Raw genomic sequence first — 26,230 nt, forward strand, 5'->3', positions numbered from 1 at the left:
GGAAGCGGCCGCTAGGTGGCGCGCGGTGCTGGCTCATGCTATTGATGCTAGCAATCAGGTAGAACATGATTGATTTTAGTGTTAATTATCTAGTGAACTATCAACTAACTGGAGAGGACACTGGTAGACCGCACGGCTTCAGGCTGCAGCGCGGTGGCGGTACACGACTGCAGTTGGCGGCGGACACTTCGGAAGCGGCCGCTAGGTGGCGCGCGGTGCTGGCTCATGCTATTGATGCTAGCAATCAGGTAGAACATGATTGATTTTAGTATTAATTATCTAGTGAACTATCAACTAATTGAAGAGGACGCTGGTAGACCGCACGGCTTCAGGCTGCAGCGCGGTGGCGGTACGCGACTGCAGTAGGCGGCGGACACTTCGGAAGCGGCCGCTAGGTGGCGCGCGGTGTTGGCTCACGCTATTGATGCTAGCAATCAGGTAGAACATGATTGATTTTAGTGTTAATTATCTAGTGAACTATCAACTAACTGGAGAGGACACTGGTAGACCGCACGGCTTCAGGCTGCAGCGCGGTGGCGGTACACGACTGCAGTTGGCGGCGGACACTTCGGAAGCGGCCGCTAGGTGGCGCGCGGTGCTGGCTCATGCTATTGATGCTAGCAATCAGGTAGAACATGATTGATTTTAGTGTTAATTATCTAGTGAACTATCAACTAACTGGAGAGGACGCTGGTAGACCGCACGGCTTCAGGCTGCAGCGCGGTGGCGGTACACGACTGCAGTTGGCGGCTGACACTTCGGAAGCGGCCGCTAGGTGGCGCGCGGTACTGGCTCATGCTATTGATGCTAGCAATCAGGTAGAACATGATTGATTTTAGTGTTAATTATCTAGTGAACTATCAACTAACTGGAGAGGACGCTGGTAGACCGCACGGCTTCAGGCTGCAGCGCGGTGGCGGTACACGACTGCAGTTGGCGGCGGACACTTCGGAAGCGGCCGCTAGGTGGCGCGCGGTGTTGGCTCACGCTATTGATGCTAGCTATCAGGTAGAACATGATTGATTTTAGTATTAATTATCTAGTGAACTACCAACTGACTGAAGAGGGCACTGGTAGACCGCACGGCTTCAGGCTGCAGCGCGGTGGCGGTACACGACTGCAGTTGGCGGTGGACACTTCGGAAGCGGCCGCTAGGTGACGCGCTGTACTGGCTCACGCAATCAATCAAGCAATCCTACATTTATGGTGAAGCGAGCTTTTTCAATATAAGAACAGTACAAAATGATAAATGAGTGAATTTATCACTAAAAATATTAAATGTACCTATTGATCTCAGTTAGGTGCAATGTTTTAACTCAATTTAGATATTCTTATTTATATTGAATCAAAGTTAACCTGCGCGTCATCTACAGGAAAAACTTTGAACTTAAAGAGCTTCTCACAAAAGTTACAAAAGCTTCCCACAGAGGGCGCGCGTTCTTATTTAAAAACTTTGTCTCGTGTTATTTAAATTGTATAATAGTTTATTAAATGCAAATGCGATTGTTTTAAAATAAATAAAATAAAAATCTTTAGAATACTTATAACATCATTTCTAAAGTGTAACCACATGACGTGTGGCATGCCTCTTAAAAACTGGTATAGATAATTCAACATTATATCGGCAGATGGCGCTGTACTTAAAGCTCTAAAAAGCTCTTTAAGTCTTGATTTTCTCAAAAATGCTTTTTGCAGTCTTATTTTAGATTGAAACAAATAGATACATGTCATTGTGTAGTTGTTTATTTCACGTTTAAGTTACACAGTTTGAGTGATAAATTGCATTACCTACCATGCTAATGTAATTCTTTTCGTTCCAGCGAGACGGCTGGCTCGAAGTGACCATGCGGAATATGAAACTGCCTCCATCCTCCATACCGAGGCCTGACTGCTTCGGATATCTGATGAAACTTGGGTCCAAGTGGAAGTCCTGGGCCAAGCGCTACTGTGTGCTGAAGGACGCCTGCCTCTACTTCTATAATGATGGGAACAGCAAGAGCGCTTTTGGTAAGGATATGAATTAGTTAAAAAAGTTATTGGAGAGCTATAATAATCCGGACTATTCTAATGCTGTAAATGCGAATGAAAATGTAAACGCTTATATTATGGTGTGGTGGTGTGTATCTCACCAGGACGGCTCTGTCTGTATCGAGAGTCGCTTAACAGAAATAACATGTAGCGCAGTGTCGCTGATTTGCGGTCCATCCTTTATAATGATGACAAATACATAAGTAATGTTTGCCCCCAGGCATGGCGTGCCTCCACGGGTACAGGATACAGACGTGCGCGCCGGGCGGCAAGAAGTTCGCGTTCGAAGTGATGCCCACAGAACCCAAGCAGCGACACTTCTACTTCCACACGGAGTCTGAAATGGACAAGAAACGGTATTTATTAATCTCTTTATTCCAATAATAAGGTACTTGATACCACTATTTTAAAACTGGCAAAACGAGACTCTCATAGATTTTGTAGGGCAATACAAGCAAATGATGTCACTATTTAATGAACTCAATTGATTTGTGAATGGTGTCAAATACCCTTAATATTGATTTGTTGGAAGCACACCAATCTTCTACCTACATAAGAGTAGGCGCACACTATTGATTTTTAGTTGGCCGATAGTTGTGCCCGATTTCAAATTGTATGATGAATCGGCCAAATCGAATTGGCGTAGTGTGCCCATACTGATCAACAGCCCGACTAAACTATCGGCCGACGAAAAATCAACGCTGTGCGCCTACTAAGGTAACAATAACCCAACGGTGTCGATGTCAGTCGGCCGATCCAAGGATCAGTAGTTCGAATCCCATCGCCGCTGGTCTATTGTGGTAAACCCACTCCTAACAAAAGCATTATATTTAGCTTAGCTGGACGTGTTAACGGGACTATTAGTGATTTGTGTAATACAATAATCTTTTTTTATAAAAATACTACACATACATAATTATTTCCTTCTGTTTAATTTTATGTAGGTAGAGTCAACCTAACGGGCTTTTTTAACTTTGTCGATGTTTTGGCAACATTTGCCCACTTTTGACATTGTTCATAAGAGATTAGTTCTATTTATGTCCGAAAAGTTCTACTAACTAAACCGAACTAATTTTGAGAATCGGACCCAGATAATAGAAAGTCCGATTATTTGAAAACTAGACCGCCATTGATAAGCATTGTGTTCTTCTCTTTTCAGATGGATGGCAGCGTTGGAATACTCCATAGACCGGTGGATGAAGGCCGGTTGACGACGACATTCTGGTGTCTAAAGAACTATACGATTAATAATAATGGATCATTAAATTTATTTATTACCGTTTTAATTATTTCAAACTTAACTGTCATTCCTTTTTAACACTATCAAGGAGTCTTCAGCAATCGTTACAATAGCAACAAAGTCAACGTGATTTGTTATCAAAATACTTACAGTAACTAAGGCTGAGTTGCACCATGTTACTTTAACTTTGACAAACGTCAAAAATCTGTCAAACTTCATATAAAAAACACCGGTTATCGTTATAGTTTCGGTCAAATTTAGGTGATGTATTAACTCAGCCTAAGATTACCAAAAGAGCTGGTCTATTCCGTTTAGATCCTACAAATTAACTGAGATGTGCTTACTTTACTTACTTTGAAATTATTTGGGTAAAGTTGTTTTTTACATCTGTTCTATTCTTTAAAAAATTTTTTTTCATGTTATGTAACTTTAATACCTAGGTACACCATTTTTTTTAATTTGCCGGGAACGACGAGGGTTAATCTATTGGGAGAAAAAAAAATACTAATCTGTAAAATATCAAACACAGCGTTAAGTAACGGTTTAAGATCCTTAACACGTTCACTGTTCTCGAAACGAAATAAATGTATAAAGACGAGACGCGGTTATATTTTACAAAATAATTCCGAAAATATGATAATACAAAATGTATAAAATATAATTATTATAATCAGATTTATTTACAATTTTTATTCAGTGACTGTTATTCATTGTAATGTACAAGGATGAGACCAGTGGCGGCGTAGCATGGGTTGGCACCCGGGGCGATACACCCCCCCCCCCCCCCCCCCCCCCCCCCCCCGTGATAAGTCGTAAGGCACCCCCTGGTACCCCCCAGGATTTTTTGGGGTTACCTACCGATTCGAAGATTGAAAGACAATCGCACCCCCCCCCCCCCCCCCCCAATCATGACTTAGACCGCAGACTTGCCATGCAGATGTGCCAGTGACCTACTAAGCTGTGAACTTGTGTCACCCCCTGATGCTTGGCACCCGGGGCGGACCGCCCCCACCGCCCCCCCCTTACGCCGCTACTGGATGAGACATTTTGTGATCATAAGGTGACAACGTGATATCCCGTCCTACGTTAGTACCTACCTGCAGACCGTTTTAAAGGTAATAAAATATTTAAATCATCTATGTACGTAGTACTAGGTACAGTTTTATGAAAAGTTGCAAGTTCGAATAATTTATCAGAATATTATAATATTTGTTAAAATTATATTGATTACCAACTTGTATACTTTAACATGACCATAGTTTTATTCGGATTTATTAAAATTATACATTAATATACAAATTATATGAATAAAAGGACGCATCGAAAAATATAACATTATTAAATTTATATAGCTATAAAGCAAAGTTATTCTAAAATAGATTATACAACATTGTATAATTTACATGTTTACGTATCATTACACATAATAAACGATAATACGCCCTTGTTTATACACGCTAAATTCGTGTATGGTCTGGAGTATTCGACGATGAATAAATGTTCGTAGTTTATAATCAATAAATATTTATACCTAATCATAATAAATATTTCATGCATGTTTACTCAAATTATTCAAGATAGAGAATTGGAAAAAATATTTAAAAATATCGAAACATGGTAAGTACTTAATAAATAAACTATGATCGCTACATAACAAAATCTATCGATATTTTTTTCCGAATATTTCATTAAAACGTACCAAATGACAATTGGAATGTTAGTAGTAAGTAATTATCATAACTTATATTAGACATTTTGAAGATTATAATATATAAAAATATAGTAACCAAATAATATTCCTATTATATTATGTAGTAGGTATTATTATCTTAATTTAGTTGTGAAATGTAGGTTTTAGAAGAATAATGATATATCTAAATATTTGATGTGCCATACATGGTGATTACTTTAGTAAGCTGTAGTTAGAGGTTTTTGACTTATTGGTAAAGCACAATTTGTTGTATGAATTTGTCATTTTCATATTTTGTCTGTAACCTCTACATTTTTATACAATAAGCGATATATGTCAGTGTTGTGAATTTTCGTCTAAATGTCTTACAAATACTTTCAAAGTTATTTCATATTTCTTTTGCAATTGTAAATATGTATAATTTAAAAGGGGGTTACAGTTTTTTACTATAATTATATAATAATAAATGTGTATTTTATAGTTTGTGTAAACGTTCAGTAAGTATATTTTCCCCTTTAGAATGTGGTCCATACTAGGTGACTTAAAATTGTGCATTAAAATGATATTAAACAGTGGAATAAAATCCACTTCGACGATTTGTATATAAATAATCATGTAAAAGCTCAAATATATTTAAATGATAAAATAAAAAGACTTGAAGTAAACAGAATCGGTAAAAAGCTTATAGAGTAGCCTTGTATAATAGTGAGTGTTTAAAATATAGGCTATTGGATTTATTATAACATTTGTTTTGATTATTGCAAATTTATAAATGCACGTTGTAAGATTATAATTTATTGTTTATGAATAACATATAGATTTATCGACATTGTAATGTTTAAATAGCTATTAATGTGTTCAGTATATAAAATAATACGACTGTCACATCTTTGAAATATTTATTTAATTTAGATCAAATAATATTGAATTATGTAATAAAGAAATAGTAACTGCGTGGTAAAAAGTAATATATTTATGTGTGTTGTATAATGAAATAAATGTAGAGACAGCTTCAAATTTTACATAATATTTCGTGGGCGATTCCAAATTAATAGTAGAACATCAAGAAGTGTACCTACTTTCTTTTTGAATTTGATTACATATTTGGAGAAACTATAAAGTTGGGTACTAAATATTAGAAAGTCTACATTTATTATTTCAGGGAATTAAAATACGTTCAAAATTTATGTATATCATACTTAGTTAGATAATATTTAAATGTTTAATTTAATTTCAAGCCAAAAACTTGTGTCAAATAATAAATACTCTAATGAAAACACTCATTTTCCATAATTTTCACAGATGTATTTTGTTTTAAACGAGTATGAAATTATAAAATTAAGTCGATTTTTTAATAATATAATGTGACCGTATAATAGATTTCGTTGTAATAAAGAATTAAAAATATTTTTGTGCTTTTATTCATTTTAGCTACTTCCGCTTAAATATTATCTTCTCGCACAACACAATTTACAATTTCACATTACTTTTTGGAATAGACGCGTAGACGTGTAGGTTAACCTTCATATTTATTTATTTTTTAAATTATCGTTATGACTCCCGTTGATAAATACTGTGTTAAACATTATGGTTGTTAAATAAATCTTAAAAAGTTTGATGATTTTACTTTACATATTAAAATTTATCTTTAACTTTATATTACTCCAAAAATCATAGATCAAGTTGAAAAAAAAAATACGAATGTGTCAATGAGTTATCCAAAAACGCCACCAATTAGCGTGTACCAGTGAAATTCACGATCAACTCCACCGGCCGATGTTAATTCACACAACTTATAAGCTACTAACACGAAAAATAAACAATAAAAAGATATCCTTCCCTTTTTTATCGCTCCCAAAGTAAAAACATAGGAGGCTTGCGCGCGGGGAGGGGACACGGGAGCGCTACTGCCTACTGCGTCGGCGCAGTACGCGCGCTCTACTCCCACCAGTCGCGCGCCAACCGCGCACGCGCAGCCTAGTGATACCACCTCAAAAAACAAGTGAAACAAAACTTTGATCAAACGGATTACAGTGAACAAACACTAGTGATTACATGTGACAGTGAGGACAAGTTTAGTGATACTGATACCATATCTTTACACCGCAATAACTTTTTCGCTCCACGGTATCTATTAACTGTTTTATGGGCTGTACAGTACCTCTATTGTTGTGTGCGCTGCCACTAATCTATTCACCTGTCTCGACGCCACCTACTGCGGTTGGACTGTGAAATGTGACAAAAAATTGCAATGAGCATCCACTGTCGGACGGACCCCCCGTTTGTAAACTTTGCGGGATAACTACCTGACTACTGGAGGGTTGGGTGACGTTGGACGATCAATCGGGCAACTGGTCGCCTTGTGAGTTTTCAACAGTTTTTTGTAATGATTTTGGTAATTTAATACAGCGGATGTGGAATAAATTGGGTACGCTGGGTGCGCATCGTCGTAGCTACCTGTTTAACGCCATGTGCTTGATGCTGAGTTATTGTTTTCATCGCAGATGCCACTAAAACAATTCTGGGAATAAAGGGTCTGCGGTTTACTCCATTGTTCCAAAGCTTTACAGGGGCATTTGCTTAACATTTCCTGCCACCGTGTTTCGCAGTAATTATCACGTTAGTTAGTACCATTGTATTCTTGCAAAGGAGATTTATTATGTTAAGGCTTAATTAATCTTTATTTACTTTAGCATAGATGTTACCTTCATTAATTAAAACATTTGTACTAAACTTCTTTTTTTCTTTGATAACATTATTTACATTGTTTAGTTGATGTATTATAATAGCTAACCTTACTTGTCGATTCATAAAACGTTTAAAAGCTATCTCATTTCATTTCTACCTAAACTGTCTGTTCATTAAATATTATGCAAATTCTAAGCATAGCACTCAATCATTTATGTAAATCAAGGCTACTAATTACATATGTACGACCAAAATGAGTCTAAGCTTCTAACGCTTCCAACATAATATTGTGTTTGGGCATAATGGATTTCACGACATCAAAATCATCGAATCCATTTTGATAATAAGCATAGAAATAGCTTCTAATCGATTTGTGGACGATAATCGCATACCTTTTAGTATTACTAACGGAACTACTAACGTACGTACTACAGCAGAAGCGGGTGATTGCGCGGTTACTGAACAAATAGTAGTTAATCTTTACCATCAACTGATAACAGTAATCTAATCATACGTGTTTGAAATGATGGTTATCACCTTGCAGCACAAAAAAGAACGCCGCGTGATATTCCGTATATAAACCTAATTGCTTCTAATAGACATATTGTAACACGCATACTTACTTAGCTCTTGAGATAACGCCACCACAATCAAAACGGCTGATGGAATGCATGTTTACGTCAGAAACTTTATTGTACTTCAATGTAAGTGTCACTAACTCACTACCTACTCAGCTACTCATGGTGAAGCCTCAATTTGAATAAAAACTAGCCATTTCTGTTACACTTTTTGCTTTGAATTGAGAAGCATCGATGGAACATGTCAAATTAAAACAAATCCATATAAAAACTAAGGCAGTTAGGACTGCATCAAGTCACAGATCTGTGCATCAAGCAAAATACTAGTTCTTGCATCTCACGAAGGCGAGTGAGCTTTACTTGTGTGTGTCACGTACATACACATAACGATAGTGTAATGTCTATCAAAACTTTTGAAAAACGAACAGTAGCGAGCCAACAGTCCAACACACATGTAAGCTCACTCGCTTTCCTGACTTGCAACTGCAACAACTATAACTGAAAGTTGAGTTATCTGTATTCTCAGTAGATCCTCAAGTAATGCTTGTTGAACAGTTCTTCTCGTGGCAAGTTACCGCATGACAATTTGAACCTTATTGGGTCATCAATAGAAAACATTTTGAAGTCAGCATAAAGCAAGCTTATACTTAAGATTATCTTTGATAAATTGAGCTTTTAGAGCTAGTTAACTTTCTTAACTTGAGCGTTGAAAATTCTGCTTAGTTTATCTTCATCAGTAGCACACTAAATTCATCAAATATCGACAGATTGTCCAATTTCAAGCTACATCACGTATCTATCAACAGCCAGAGATTAAGACTCTACAAATCCTATGAAAATATTCCCAAACTTTGACAGCTTCAAAATCCCATCATAATGTATTGTGGTGTCCATTTCAATCTTCTTTTCATCTGGTTCACAATAAGACCCAGTTGCAATAACTTTAAATATGACTTTTACCAGGTACATGTTTCTCGTTAGTTGTCCCTTGAGTTACGTGACTCAGATAACGAATTTTGTCTCTGTACTGTCATGTTATTTTGTATTTTCTTTGTGAGAGCGTCGTTCATTATGCCTACGCGCAATCCAGCAACTGTCACTTATTATTTTAATACTTTTAGGGTTTATTACCACACTTATTTAAGTGGATGTCGAAAGAGTTGACTTTTGCCCGTTTTCACCATCAATCTCCAATTTTAAGTGACCCCTATGAAAACAGAAATCCTGTTATGTGTTACCATGAGATTCACTCAAAAATTAGGGATAGATGGTGAAAACGGGCATAAGCGACCAAATTAAACGAACATCTAGCCTCCCCAAACCGTCTAGCCAGCGTGGGGAGACAAATCCTTAATTTTGTCATCATCATCATTTCAGCCACAGGACGTCCACATTGTGCATTGGTACCGATTGGGCGGCCTGCATCCTTGATTTACTTTTGGTAAATTAGAAAAGGCGTGCTCCTACAGCAGACTGGTAAAGCTGATGATGATGTTAAAAATTTTCACAATCGTTGTTCCAATAGTCTCTTTAACTGTTCATCAGGTTGTCATAAACCTAATGAATCTTTAACGATGTGGTAATGCCAAGTGAACTGTTTGAATAATATCAAGATCGCAATGAAATATTCAGTGCTAGGTGGCGGGACTGTGAAAGGGCTGCGTGTTAGCTTTAAGTCAATCTCGATCCATACATTTCAATAACTTAGACCATTTGTGTTGTTTGAAATCTATCGTACGTTGCTCCCTATAGATTCTTGACTGTAGGCTTGTCTGTATCATCTAGTATTTGGCAAAGAATCAAAATGAATTATTTATTGACTTTAAATAGATGGATACTTGGTAAACGTAGATAATTAATGTTACACTAAGATACTTTTACAATTAAATAAGTTAGTCCCGAGTCGGAAGACGTGGCGTGGGCAGGCCTCCCACTAAGTGGACCGACGATCTGGTGAAGGTCGCGGGAGGTGCCTGGATGCAAGCGGCGCAGGAACGGTCTTTGTGGAAATCCTTGGGGGAGGCCTTTGTCCAGCAGTGGACGTCTTTCGGCTGAAAACGAACGAACGAACGAAGTTAGTCCCAAACTACGCAAAGTAGCGTATGAACTTCTATACATATATTTCACAGAAAATACTATAAAACCATGACATCAGTAAAATGCTTGAATCTCAGCTGGTGTTTTACGCAAACAGACATGACGGCTAGAATATAAATATCAGGGAACATGATTCGGATATTTTCATAAATATTAATTGCTCAGTTAACATAAAACTTGATTTATAGCTGATAACGGTACCCTATGTCCGTATTTTGCGCAAACTTCAATAGGAGGTAAAATTACACGCACATGTCTTAGAAATTTTAAAATTTCGAAGCTTTGAAGTATTATTTTAAAAGTTTTATGTTATTGAAATGACCAGTATTACATCTATACGACGATTGCTTACTGCAGCGTCCGCATACATATTCATATCTCTAAATTCTCAAACCAAAGAGAGATAAAAGTAGTTTTACGGCTTTGGAGCAAGTAAGATGGTAGAAACTCGATCAGGCATTACCTTAGAGGGAACGAGATGGGCTGTTAAAGGCTGTACGTGCGAGAGGGAGGGGTAGACAATCAGAAGGCTTTTACGGTAGAGCGGGCAATGTTAGTGAAATGTGGGGCCGCGTTCTTTCGATTGCGCCTGAGTAAATTGAATCTAAGATTAATATTTTGTTCTGCCTTCAACTGACGACTGACTTTTTTAGATGTGGGAGTGATAAATTTAATGTTGATACTAATAATTCATTGGAACTTTAAATCGGACATACTATTCGTGTAACAGTTTAAATAACTAATTGCGTTTTTAATCGCTTTAAGATAAATCATCATGGCTAAAACGCCCGTTCTGATGTGTGTATTATCAAAGAGTTAGCTTTCTCAATTTAGAAATTAATCCTACATAAATATTTGATACACTATTTCAAGAGCACGTGATACGTATACAGCTGTTTCTAAAGCTTAGTTTTAAAAACATATAAAAACGATAATGATAGATCTTTTGGTGGACCCCAAAGACAGTAATAATTATTGAAAGCTAAACCTAAACGTGAAATTTACCTAAATATGAGTGCAGGAAAAATAATGATTAGTTGTTGGTTGTACACCACAACCATGGTATGGAATCCCATACAAACTCCAACGCCGGAAACAACCATAAACCTCGTGAAAACATACGAGGCACATAACTACTCGTAGCTGTGAAGCGAGCCACATTATGGTTTATTGTCCACCGACTAGTGATGGGACAATACTTCGTATCCGAAGGAAATATCTAGTCTTTACAACTTACATAATTATTAGTCTAGGCTACAAGTTTGAAATATAATTGAAGGTTTTGAGGGCTTTGGATGTTTATTTCTGATCAATTAATAGAAGTAAAGATCTGATTCTTATATTGGCTAAAAGAGACACTATTTTTATTTTTAAATATAACCCCAACTTATAACAGACATAGTATGTAATGCTACATAATTTTTATAAAAATCACATCGTATTACGATCAATAATGATCGTCTTTTTTCTCGTCCTTTTATCCTTTCAGTTACAAATTTTTAATCTGCAATAGAATATTCTGATTCTCACTAGTAATAATGTATGTATACCTAAGTTCGGATCTTACCACAGCTGCAAACATACCCTATCACTATCACCCATGATACTCATTTTAGATGGAAATAGTCTGTCCAATCGTAAATCTCGGAATAGCAATCTTTCCAAAGACGTTATTAGTGTTATACAAACACAAAGGGTAACTATGCATTCCATCTCCCTTTTTGCCTATTTACGAGTATATTTTCATTTAACTAAATTCACAGAACAATGGTTAATTTTGATTTAATTTTCTATGCTACTTTTTCTAAAATTGTTTTGACTAAAAAATAAAAATATCAAGTGCGTTTTGGTCTAATAATCTGCTGCATTTCAAATGATTCAAATCGTTTACTTCCTTCTACAATACAGACACAATCAAATAATGTAGGCAGGTATGCTATTTGTTCAATTTCATTGTAGATAAGCTGTAGGTTAGGTTCTAGATTGTTTCTGATAGAGATCTTAAGATAATAAAAATAAAGATATGACTAAAAGTAGGGTAAAATTGTATGAATAACCGATAGTAAATGTGATCGTACCAAATGTCAATAACCACAGAGGAGCTTGTTTGTAAATTTTACCAATCTTGACAATCTATCAGTAGACATAAGCACATTAGGAAACATTAATATAGCATGAGACACATTTCGCTACAACAAACCAGACAAGACACCATTAATACAGTATTTTATGCAGTCGTTGGCCATAACTCAAGTATTGACAATTATCGAGGCGAAATCCGGTCACCATTAACATTTCCAGATACCAGAAGCTTAACAACTGATAAAGCGAATAAACTGTTGAAAGATGCATGAGGCTGGATTTAATCTTTGTAAGTAAGATAGATTGTTTCCTCATAGATGTCCGGAATAGTGAAATCTGTGAATAAAATCTAACAAGTAACAACTTTCCTTAGGTAAAATTATAGACATAGATAGAATCTCCATGTTTTCTTTATGTGCGTTCGTTCGTTTCAGTCAAATGACGTCCACAGCTGGACAAAGGCCTTCTACAACGACCGGTCCTGCACTGCCCGCATCCAGTGTTCATGTTATTCTTGAATTATTTTGTTATGATTAATAGGTATGCAGATCCTGTAGGTTCTGAAGCAATGTCAAATTGATGTACTTAAATGAATGTATTGATACAGCTATAGACTCATAAATTATCACTAGGATATTGATCTGTATCACATAGATATATGTTTATTCATTAGCTACCCGTGAGAAGGAATGTTGCAAGATATTATGCTAATATCAATACTTAATGGTAACAATGCTACTTAATTAGGCATGATTCTCGATCCATAAATCTTAATAATGAACATTATGCTCTCAAAAATAATAGCTGGTCTATTTGTAGAGTTTCTTGTGTATAAATGAATAAATTATTAAAGAGAGTTCTAACAATGTTTTCATAGTCATGTTACCTGATTGGTATTGGCAATGTGTTGCCTCATTGTCTAATTATGTGTTTGTTTTCAGATGATTTACAACCGTGATGTCGGACACCGGTGGAGCAGTAGTATCCCGGGCGTCGACACCACGCCCTGCACAAGATGCTCCTGTAAACGCCCCTCTCAGATCACGTCATGACCAGTTCCTCGCTAGCTCAGCTGAAAGAGCACAACAAAGACCTTCATCCAGTGGCAGAAATGCCAACGGTAACTTCGACTCCCCACCATTACCCTACCGACAAATCACCACTGGTTCCTTATTAACCTCCTCCCATCGGGAAACCTCAGCCTTTGTTCCTGTAGTACCTACTAGATCGATCCACCCTGTAATATATCCAAATGAAATGCACCCAGCATTGATCCCCTCAGAAATCATGGAGCGAGAAAGAATCATGGATAGAGAAAGATCAGACCCCGCGAAAGGATCACCCGAACGAACACCGGGTAACTTTCCAAAACGAAATTCTTTTGACTTGATGGCGATGATGGTCGAGAAAAGAAAAGAGGTGGCATTGAGAGAAGCAGCCGCTGCTATGCTACTTCCTCATCATAGAACGTCTTCGATGGATGGGATGATGTCTGATGGTTCATCCCAGCCACCTATTTATGGCCCACCTGCTGGTTTTCTTGGTGCTCCAGGACCTTCACCTACAACTGCTGGCAGCTTTACTTTTCCTGGAGCGGGATTATTTCAACCGGGGGCTGGTCCTCATCAAATGCATCCACACCTAGATAGACGGTTGCTTCGAGCGCCTGGACGTGCATCAAGACCTAAGAAGCAGTTCATTTGTAAATTTTGTAACCGGCAGTTCACCAAATCCTACAACCTCCTCATCCACGAGCGGACACACACAGACGAGCGGCCTTATTCATGCGACATTTGCGGCAAAGCCTTCAGAAGACAGGACCACTTACGCGACCACAGGTAAGATTCTTATTCACTCGTAATTTATTCACATAGCCCGTAATTACGGAATAAATTGTGCCTGTTGATGGCGTCCGGTTCCTTGCACATTTTAATTTTCCACCACGCTGATCATAGTGTAAACAGGCCTAATTTATATGCACGTAACGAGCAGCCGGTGTAACTCGAGTTGCAGATGGTAAGCCGACTGTAGTCGTATCCGCTCGACTACCTAGAAACGGAATTATTTATAAGTCCCTGGCTTCTTGGAAATCAGTCTATCTTGATTAATAGTAAAAGGTGCTTGTACTTTCAAGCGCGCGAGTCGCTTTAGTTCTTTGGGAAGTTACGGATCTCGAATACACATACTTTGCTGAGCAATAGTGAGCGTTGGTCAGCCATTCTGATTGGAGATAACGCGTGAATGATATATAGCCGTCTCGGTTTGGTTATGACAGTTAAAAATAAGCTGATGGAGGCTCACTAATATCGAGTGCTTATTTAGTTTTGAGATAAGCTTGTGTTCTAGTGCACGTTTGTTTTATCTCCGTCTGAATATAACGGATTATTATTTATTACTTTTGATTTAGTACTTTGATTGCTATTTATTTGACAATTTGTTTATTCAGAATATAAATTCTTCTAAACAAGTAACATTTTAGATTGACATTAAAGATAAAAAATATAATGAACATGAATTTTTACACATTAGCATAGTCAAGTCTAACACCTTAGTTCCCAAAACTGAGCCAGACTAAACAACGTTTAATTAAAATTTCGTAAAAAAGGCTTCACCTAATGACCAGTTATCGAATGAGGTGATTCTGATCAAGTTTGATCCTCGATGCAATCATAAATATCAATTTACTATGCCGAAGAGCGGTTGGCCGAAACCAATACAATGGAAAAAGATACAGTAGGTAAGCTTCACGATCAACGGTCAGGTCAACCCAGTAGAGATTTCTCTCGAAAATGAGAATTGATTATGCACTCCTAGTTTTCTTCTCAATATAAATTCCTCTAATTCATAATAATTAAATTCATAACATTAATTTGGCATATTTTTTACCTACTTCACCAATTACTTCAAAGCAAAAATAATTCCAAAATCGCCTGAAATCTAAATAGCACCTTCATAAAACAAAAATAAAATAAGACATTGATGGTAATCTGCATTGGCTGACTGGCTCTACTTCATGAGCGTTCATTGTGTATTCAATATGTATAATAGTTTGGCTTCGATATAAATTTACATTTGGCTTTCTGAGAACGTGTTCGAAGATTGGAGGATTTAAAAGATAGAGGGTGGGGGAGAGGTTTCAAGTCTTTAAATCTAGAGGTAATTTGAAACTACTACGAAAGTAATTAAAGCTTGTGAACTATTTATAGAAAATCAATCACCTAAAAGCTTTTTATACAGATAAGTTAAAAGTGTAAATCTAGACACGTACCTATTTTATATACATTCTTAAGCAATACACAATGCCAACCAATTAAGTATTTCACATGTTAGTAAAAATGTGAATTCATTTATACAACGCCATGTAGGTGTCACTCATGTAAAATAAAAATAATTTGACTATACAAATAACATAGTAATCAAAACAAAGATAACCATTTCTAACCCATTCTCAAAAACCATAAACTTTAGAACTTGTTTTCAGCAAATTAAACCATGATTCACACGAAGCTTCCTTCTCCACCAAATTCAGTTACTACGCGGCAAAATAATAAAACTAAACATAAAAACTATTTGGTGATTTCTGATGGATCCCACTGAGGTATTCGTCTCACATTAAAGCAAGATTTTTTATGTCCCTCAGTAATTAGTTTAAATTTTGATGACTCACCCGGTTCTATTGGAGTCGGTAATGGAAGATAGAATTGGTACGGCCAGCAAGTTAAGTCCCAAGACCGGTTTTGTTGTAGGAATTGGATGTGGCTATTGGTAGAAATAGTTCAGCATGAGTATTATTCAGGGAGTAGTTTTACTGAAGTTACATTTTTAATACTAATGATAGTATGACCGACGAGGCCTAAAAGCATACGAAACACTAATATGAGAAATTTGTCAATTTTGTCAATTCAAAAAGGATCGAATTTAGAGATTTTTGTAAATAGTCACCTAGTATTCAAATGTAATGTTCTATATCTTACAAATCTGATTTTTATAGAGACAATCATTTTAGGGTAGCTGCCAAAGCCACGATGACCCAAACTTCATTACCCATGTTGGGAGCATACGCTGACAAACTTTCAGCTTTTATAAAATAACGTTCTGGCGTTCACTAACTCTTAGTCTTAGTAGGTTACACTTTGTTATAAAATTCAAACAATCAGTTCCATTGCTGACGCTACCCTGACTGACCAAACCTGTACCTTAGTTTGTAAGGCAATTTATACTTCTCGGTCAGATAGTTTCGCGTTATCATTCTCAAATTGTCGATTGAACGTTCAATGGAGTCGTGACAAAAACTTTTAAGGTTTTTTTCACGCCCGAACGAGTAACTGCAGTAGATAGTCAACTTAAGATCTGGGTATTCTTTATTTCCGAAGACTTAGGGCACATTTTCGCTTGTTGTTTTTCATGTAATTGATCATTGAAAAGGTTTAATAGTACCAGATGAGAACTTTACTATCATACATGATTTGTGAAATAATATATTGAATGTAGAAAATATTCTAAAAAAGTAGATTTAAATTAAAAGGCGCAGACGGCACGCAGGTTAGAACTGTGTAGCATCTTGTGTAGCTCCTATTTCAACTGTTGACTGTACAACGAGTAATACCGTGAATTATTAAATTAATCTTGCTTATTAATAACAGTAGCTTAAGGAAAACATGCAAACAATGTTAAAACCATATATCACAAAAAATCCAGCCGAAGCTACATTGATGAATAATTACGTAAACTAACGTCGTAAGAGGATAAATTATTGTGAAATAACCGAAACAAATGATTCAGTATTTATCAGTAGCATTATTGTTTTGTTCATTGCACTAATAAAACAATGAATGCAATGAACAACAGATGACTACAAACAGTCTAAAGAACAAACTACATGAATAAGTCGACAATACTTGTCTGTCTGTACAGAATCCGTACTAGCACTGGGTGGGACTCTATTATTTATTAAATTTCTGTAGAGTATGAACATTTACGATCAAATGAAGGTATTATTGTAGTAGGTATACTTATTCAATGATTTTAATAAAATACGAGTAAGTTGACTAGTTGGTATTAATATTGATATAGTTTACATCAAAGAATGACCTCTCTTGACATTATTTAACTACATAAAAAATCGCCTCTGCCGTTCGTTTTTCAGAAATTAGTATTAATTTCATACTGTCATTTCTGCATCAATAATTTGCAAGATGTATCGATTAATATGACGTATAAGTCGATACTCGAGGTGCATCAGGTCTGCATAATGCCTGGTTATTATCCTTGCCGTAATTAATACCCAAATAAACCGCCTTCCAGCCCAGGACTTGGTCGGCCATTACGAGTTTCTTCGAAGTTTTAGCAAAAACTGACAATTTGTCAGTGTTATTATTAAAATAATAGCTGAATTGAACGTCCAAATGATACTGTATGGTCATGATGTGATTTTATGAGAGAAATATCACGATTTTGTTATTAAGAACTTGATGTTTTTGTTAAATGCTATTAAGTAACTTGAATCTAAATAGTTTTAGTTAGGTAGATGCGATTGAAATTATTTTTCTTAGGGCTTAGATTTTACAAGTCTGTTCTATGCATGAGATCATTGGTATGCATCAAGTTGTAGGAACCTTTAAAATTACTCATTTTATAAGTTTAAAGCAGATATCTTTATACCATTTGAATTAAAGTCTGACTTAAACCTCTGACTTAAACCTCATTTTATTGAAAGCTTTTAGTGCTCAGATGCTCAATTTGGAGTCTCTCAAAATATCATAAATTTGCCATTTTCAAAGGAGACCTATAATCACCTTATCGGCACAGCGGCTTTCATCTCAGACACTCATTTTGCATGTTTATACAGCTATTATTAAAACATGAATTACGTTATTGAGTTGAAAAATAATACAAAAAACGTATGAATATTTAAAGCAACCATCTTACGTAAATATAAAAAAGTTTTAATGATCACGCCTTATCGTGGTCCGATCGACGAAATCGATGCGTGATCTGAATTTTAAGTCCAAAATTTGAGAGAAGGAATTCGGCACAGTAATGAGCTGATCGGAAGATTCGGTAAAGATATTCAGTGTGTATTAGTTCGGAATAAACGTTTAACTTTTTATAATAATTTACTCCGAAATGTCAAAGCCCTCAGTTTTTATAAAATTCAATTCTAACCCTAAATAATGGCAGAATAAGATTGAAAGCTCATCATAATTCCAAGAAAATTAACCATACTCAAATATTAATCAGTGTCGACAGAATATTTTCGTAAGGTTTTTACATTAAAAATGCCTTTAATCAAGAGGCCGACAAAATTCGTCGTTAATAAAACACCGTCGATGGTCATTTCCCATCAGAATTGAGATGGATATACAACTATAGTTAGTATACACACGCCATAACCTGTAGTACCGGAGATACGAGAATAAGCACATGCGACCGCAGCTTTACCGTAGATACTGAGAGTAGTGTTGGTTGTATAAATTCTATGTCGATATTAGTCAAATGACGAACATACCAGTAAGTATGTACGTTTTACGATAATGATAGAATAGAAAAATGAGGAAATATTATAGCCTTCGTCAATGGTTTTACCTATTTACCAAACCAAACAATTACCTAAAATCTAACTAAACCTATTAAAATTTTGTACAATGTTATTCAAGGGGAAAAGCAAATGAGAATAGCTTTAAAATAAAATGTATCAGTTTGTATTCTTTAGTTACACAAGTGTTCGTAACAAAAACCAGAATCACGATAATAACCAGTAAAAATAATTTCAGTTGAACTATGGAGATCAAAACATCGATATAGCCCCAACACTAAGCTGTAGGAGTACGCACTCCTATCATTAATTTTCTACCTTGCAAGCGAGCAATTTCTTATATGAAAAACTGGTTCATATCATGAGAAACGGGTATTAATGATAACTTGAATCTTTCTCTAGCAGTCCTTTTAAATTGTAACACCTTATCTTATAAACTTCACTGGAATTAATTTAAGTTTAAAAGCGAAGAACTTGTTATACTCGTACTTACGAGTACAATCATCAAAGGTCAGTTAAAGTAGGCACTTACGAGTAAGTACTCCAGTTCTGATACCAGCCTTTCCAAAAGGTAGTTTTAATCATTTATTGGGTTTAATTGATAAAGTTAGAATCTACTATATAAAAATAAGTCGGGTTTTCCTCCCTGACGCTATAACTCCAGAACGCACGAACCGATTTCCACGGTTTTGCATTCGTTGGAAAGGTCTCGGGCTCCGTGAGGTTTATAGCAAAGAATATTCGGGAAAAGGGGGTAAAACGGGATCCACGCGTACGAAGTCGCGGGCGGCCGCTAGTAGTAAATAATAATATTTATGAAAAAGAAAACTACATTTTTATTACTAGAGATAAACTAGCTGCTTTAAATCGATACTTTGTTGAAGATTTGTCTATTCAAGTTATTAATCAAATGGAGGTTGAATATGATTTATTTTTGCATTGAACGTTTTGTCTCGAGGCTCATATGCAATTATGATTACTCCGAGACCACATATAATAGGGTCTGCAGCGACCCACTCGTTCCGATCGCTCAAGGGGCTACAGCAAAAAGGGATATCAAATTAATACTGAATCCATAATAAATCAAAGGAGGCAGGTGCACTGGTCGCGAAGAATTTCGCCTACGGTCAACTTTAGAAATTATCATCCTCGGACCAATTGATCCGAGACGCCGCTGTTTGGACATCGTTTCCGATAATATTAAATTGGAATCTTTGATATTCGGATTGGCTCCTAAATATTTGGATGCCACACGAAATTTTAACACGCACATGTTTTGGGAGCGCTTTTCGTGTGATTACCGAATTATCATCTTTTTTACTTTCAAATTTTTCAAAATCTTTTGTTTTGGCATTTTGAGAATCTCTTGAATTATTTATTCTTATCCGTTGGCCAGTCACGTCATTTCGTTAAAACTCTTGATTGTTATAATCACTGTGTTGGTTTCCTCTACATATGAACGTCCGTTTGAAATGATCGTGACCGACGCTATACAATAATTAGCCACAAACTCCGTACAGTCCATTCGGCGATTTCACAGTTTCTTATTGGCTTTTGAAAGTTGAGCTGAGAGACGTTGCGCAATTTTTTTTCGTGCGCTCGCTCCGGTCCGAAGTTAAGGACGTTTTTATTATCCTTTCGCACCTGTTCGAATACTGTTTGCAATTTAAAGAAATGTAGGAGAAGATAATTTACGAATACCTTACTTTTTCTTCAAGAAAAAATCAAAATAAATTTTAATGTTTAAAAACTTCTGTAAAGCAAGCTAAATGCTTTTGAATGTTAACGTATTTTTTTTTTAATAATATCATCCACTCTCGCTCATATTTATAATATTTTTGTTTGATAGGCTACAGTAGGCTTTGTTACAGCAGAACTAAATATATTGAACATCTTTTTAATATTTCGGATGCTATTATTGTCAAATCAGTGCAGGTAAACGAATTATTTAAATTATACGTTCGGTCGCGTGTTGGTTTGCAAAATACTTTTTTGTCGCATCAGGCCAATTTGGCAGAGCATTGCGTGATTCAGATTCTCTGCTGTTTTGAGTTCCAGCTTTATCATCTTTCTTTGTTTCATTTTGTTTTTGATATTTATCAGCTACAAGTTTTTGAATGTTTCTATCTACATACTTTGCTTAGTATAGGTACTATGCTTATCTACCATCTCATCTAATTCACTTCAAGATGGTAAAATATTTACTTAGCATTCTGAATTCTAAATTAAAGTTCGAGAAAAGTATTACAGTCAAAATCTCATATCGCCAAAGAAGCTACAGTTATTTATATTAAAACATGACAGGCTAATCCGTTCAAGAATTTTATAATCCGCCTCGCACAACCCCGTGAGATATTTCTCTGAAATTCCACGTAATTTTCAATAAATACGAGTTCTTTTCCTTTTTCGACATCATTCGTAAAGTAAGAAACGTTTGAAGCACAGAACAATAAGAAGCTTAACTGTCCATTACATACAAAACGGAGTTCTACTTTACACGGATCCCCAAGAAACAATAAATCTTAAGCTCAAGAGATAAAGTTTAGTTTTATTTGTAGAAGCTGAAATTGCGTTTAAGGCGTGGGTTGACAAAATGTATGCTTATCATCAATTTAGCGTTTGTATGCTACCTAATCCAGTTTTTAAAAGCCATTAAGCTTGTAGTAGCTAGTAAGTTTTTAAATGCTATTATGTAGAAAATTCTGATTAACTTTATTTATTTTGTAGTAGATTAAGCAAAATCGTCCGTATGCAACGATAAGTCTCCTTTTAAAATTATAATTTTAAAATATGTAATGATCTTATCCTCTTTACATGCGTTATGAAATACGGACTTGAAGCTCAAAAATGCTTCTTCAAGAGAACTGGACTTAAAATATTTCCGAGAGATTTCGAGGAGTCGAGCAAATAGTGACCGGTTGGTTCTTCAAACAAACGCAACGTTTTCTCTGGTGGAGCGTGCATCTGAACTTTTTTGAGCCATAATCTCCTTCAAATAGGGTAAATTTTTCTTTGTCGTCTTCAGAAGTACCTCCATGGCCTCTAAAATCCAAGCCAACAGTGCTTGTGTTTACTCGGCATCCTCTAGTGTTTGCCTGTGAATATTTTAATCAATCCGAAGAGTCTTTATTTAAATGCATAGAAAAAATACCGCGTTGTAAAAGTTGTAATGTAGTAAAAAGTTAAGTGTAAAAAGTTTTGTATTACTTGATCTACCAATATTTAGTTCTCTGTCTTCTGTTGAATGGCAAAAAGTATAACAAATCTTTTTTTTTTGTTGTAGCTTTTCATCTTAATTTGAAAAATTCCGTTATGATCCCTTGCTTTGATATTTTGATAAAATAACTTGACGTCTGAACACAAACTTTCCCAAATCATATTAAATTTAAATCCTTTAGCTCTACGTCCACATTTGTCAACCAATTGTTCCACAGCGTGTCCCAAAAAACAGGTTTTGAAAGTATTTCGAGTTAGAGTCCATTGTTATTTATGAACATGGAAGAAAGGTCTCCAAGGCGACTCTGTATGATCATTAATCATACGACGACGTCTACCTCAGATAATATCCAACCTTTGGAGCCTTCGAATAATATTTAAAATACATGACCTTATATTTTTTAGGTTTCTCTGGTAAAAAAACCTTTTACGTATCTTATAGGTACCTGCCTAAGTTCTTCATTGAAGTCAATTTCCAAAACTTGCCTCAAACTTAAGTTTTACTTCAAGTAGAATTTGTTTAATAAACACAAACATCACGTACCTAAAGCACGTATTATTAAAATTTATACACATATTCAATTTGGAATGTCAACTAACAAAAACCATTAACTTACAGATCGAGATAAGGTTTTAATATTTCAGAATGGATGGCATTAAAGTTGTAGAAGTGTATTCGATGTTATCTGTACCAGTGGATAGCTTTCCAAGGGGATTTAAAGCCATACTGGCTATCAACCGGTTGTCCTTGGCGGATGAACCCTTGAGCGTAAGAATGGCCACAGTGTACTAGCAGGGAAAAAGTTATTTACTGCAGACGGTGCTATATTTGGTCGATTTTATCTTGCTATTGATACGGGTCTTGTCTGAAACAATCAATTTAATGTAGATAGTGTTACATATTTTTAGTAATTTAGGAGACGCGATCGAAACACAGATTCAGTGTATGGATTCAGTATGGGAAAATCAAAACTGCTTTAGTAAACTGTAGTGTGTGACTTCTGAATAGTCTATGGTATCTTTAATTTAAAAGAACCAGGCAGTGAAGCTCTTTGAGTTCCAAAAGACGAAACCATAATTGACAGTAGCTTACAAATCTATGAAAAAACCATACGCGGCGATCTAATCCTGTTTACAAAGTGAGTTTTCGGTTGGATTCACTCAAAAAAGACGGCTTAAGAGGGACTGGCCTGTTTCAAAAGAAATAATCACGTTATTTATTACCAAGGCCTGAGACCAACCAACTTTAATCTGTTCTAAGCACGTACAGACCGATTTTATGGAGATTAAGATCGGCTTGAAAACTTTTTCGAACAGCAATAAACATTTATTAGTATCAAAACTAGATTCTAAATTAATGAAAGCAATTACCGACTGGTACTCAGCAATGTTTTTGTAAGTCTCGCCTTTTTGTGTTCTACATAATAATCTTCGGTTTTAATTAGACCGGCTTTTTCAAACACATTATTTACGACATCAATCCAACTTTACGGTTTTATGTAATAAAATTATTGATTGCTGTCAATTTACGCAGTTGTCGTAATCGTTTATCAAGTTCCTATTAAACTAACACTAGACTGAGATCACTTTAAAATATTTGATAAAAAACTGTACAGTATTTTTTTCTTAATTTTTATTTTATGGTGAATTTTCATAAACATTTTTGATGATGAAGATAAAAATAACAGATACCTAAGTATACCTAATAAGAACACGTAAACTAATTGGTTCTATATACATATTTTTATACAGGCTACTTAATAATCTTCTAGAAGCATCGCAACTACTCGTAGTAATAACAAATTTCCTATTAACCAACCAATCAGGCGAGCAAACTATGTTGTAATCATTTCCACATGAAAAGCTCCAATAAAGATGAGATACCACCGATTACACTCAATTACAGACAGCACTAAAAATGGATTTACGATGAAACCGAAATTAACACTCTACCCCGTGGCCTGATAGCACCTACTCATCTCGACTCATAAATCAAAGAGCACAGCAAGAATCGACAAAACAAAATTGTAGCAAGGATTCCAGCTCTAATTGGATTTGTACATAGTGGATCTATCAGTATACATTGATTAATGGTATCGGAGGACTGAAGTATAATTGCCAGCCCGGACCGTCATGAATCAACTGCTAGAGTTATAAATCTGATAATTGGAACTAGTTTTAGAAGCTTGAATAATAACACAATAACGCGGCGGAGAAAGGTAGCCGTAATCTATACGTTTGCTTTGATGTAACACTGGTTACTGTATCCAGTTTAGGTTACAAGTTAGAGAATTTTTTGATTGTGTAATATTTTTACTTGCGGAGATTTTGTTACTAAGTCGTATCTTGAGATGATTTGTAGCAGATTTCTTGTTACTAACTTAAAACTGCGTGTTCACTTGAAAATTATTGTTAGAAACTACATAAAACTAATGTCAAACAACTAATCATAATATCAAGTTTCGGCAGACAGTATGTGAACCGTGAAAAATTGTTTTGGAACTATTCAAGCAAGATCAAAATCAAGATGTTCGGGCGTATGTATCGAATATCATACAATTTTTTGTCGTAAGAATCGTGAGGCGCCATTTTTTTACTTAATCTGAAGCTAGTAATATTGACCTTATGAAAAACGTGGACCAGTGTAGTTAAAATGATGATTTAATTAAATTAATTACTGTTTTCCTAGTTGAAAACATGAAATTGTACGATAAAAACTAAACCTAGTCAAAAAAAATAGCTGTGAACACAAGTAGTATTGATTTTATTATTAATCTGCATTACAGTTTCTTGCGTTTAAATGTCATCTGTGAAAGTCAATGCTCTGATTCAAAAGACACCAACATTTTAAGAACACTCGTTCCTTTTTTCTTTCTGCAAGTTCTAACTTATAAGTCAGTCAAAATAGTCATACTTATTGGACAATGCGATTTCGCTGATGTTGTTTTAGTGTAGATTTTGACCAGTGAACACACCTGTAGCTTCGGCGAAGTCAAGTACGCAGCGCAATGAATGTTTGCGTCAGTCAGAGGTGAAATTGAGTGTGAAGCGGCAGCGGCCAGCCGTCGCTCCCATTACGTCGCTTGGGCTGCGTGTGCGCCGACAAACCGGCTGCGGGCGCGGTACTGTAAGATGCTGGTAGAAAGCCTTCTGGAACAGTATTTGTATATCGTTCAAATACGAGTACCTATAAATTGGTAAAGATTGAGAATGTGTCTTCTGTAACTGAAATAGGTGCTGCTAGATCGCTCTGTCATGTCATGGGAGTATCTTCATCGTTGTCAAGTCATGTGTACTGTTAAAGGAAATAAATAGTACGATACAATGTTTATTATAAGACCAGAGGGAAATTTCAATTACAGAAGATACCTTTTGATAACTGAGTTTGGTGCGAGTAAACATTCCGGTATCAATTTTATGTTAAATTCTCGTTTGAATATTGATTTTAAAAGCAGCGCCGGTGAAGGTATGCCGACTTCATACCACAGCGCGGCTCGGACCAACCTCTTTGCCTCGCTCCATTAGTATTTTCCATTTATTTTTTGTCCACGTACCTGTCCAACTTTTGGGGATTTGACTTTTTATAACGCTGGCCGCGCGACGAATACGAAATTTCTTGGGCACACAACAGAAAATAAATGATGGTGCGTGGAGCTATTCCACGACGTGATCTGTATTTATTTTTAATTAGATTTTTTGGCGTGTCAACTGGAATCAAACCAGTATCCGAAATATAACTGACGTTCCTTGTAATAAAGATCTTGACTAAAGCTACAACCAATTCTTATCTAGCCTCTACCTACAGTCAATTTTAGTCCAGAATAAGCGATATAGATTACTGAGTATTTACTACTGTAGATAAGCCAAGACAGGCGTAGGTAGTCTCAGTACGTCGGAGACCCACCGTCTAGTACGTTAATGAGTCATTGTACTAGCGTACGCTGATTGAAAGCAGCACGCCTACATAGAATCTATTAAACGTGCACAAACGCAGCCCCGGTAATGACCTATTATACTTTGAACCAGACAACCAAGTCTTTTGAAACTTAAAAATTTGAAAGACAATGGAAAAGTTA

At 35.9% G+C, this 26,230-nt stretch overlaps 2 protein-coding genes across 2 annotated transcripts in view; both read left to right on the forward strand.

Annotated features, from left to right (window-relative positions):
* The first annotated feature begins 255 nt into the window (after window positions 1–255).
* LOC135078633 (uncharacterized) lies at window positions 256–3,298 on the forward strand. The gene is made up of 5 exons (XM_063973161.1): window positions 256–349; window positions 474–628; window positions 1,821–2,007; window positions 2,249–2,384; window positions 3,188–3,298. The coding sequence occupies exons 1-5, from the start codon at window positions 256–258 to the stop codon at window positions 3,237–3,239; spliced, it is 624 nt and encodes a 207-aa protein (XP_063829231.1). The 3' UTR covers window positions 3,240–3,298.
* A 3,597-nt stretch (window positions 3,299–6,895) lies between these two features.
* Window positions 6,896–26,230, forward strand: part of LOC135078790 (protein bowel-like) — a 35,959-nt gene continuing 16,624 nt past the window's right edge. The window contains exons 1-2 of the mRNA XM_063973338.1: window positions 6,896–7,320; window positions 13,345–14,241. Of these exons, the coding sequence (XP_063829408.1) occupies window positions 13,361–14,241 (881 nt within the window). The 5' untranslated portion in view covers window positions 6,896–7,320; window positions 13,345–13,360. The remainder of the gene's footprint in view (window positions 7,321–13,344; window positions 14,242–26,230) is intronic.

The sequence above is a fragment of the Ostrinia nubilalis genome, chromosome 15 (genome assembly GCF_963855985.1).
Source record: "Ostrinia nubilalis chromosome 15, ilOstNubi1.1, whole genome shotgun sequence".
Lineage (NCBI taxonomy): Eukaryota > Metazoa > Arthropoda > Insecta > Lepidoptera > Crambidae > Ostrinia > Ostrinia nubilalis.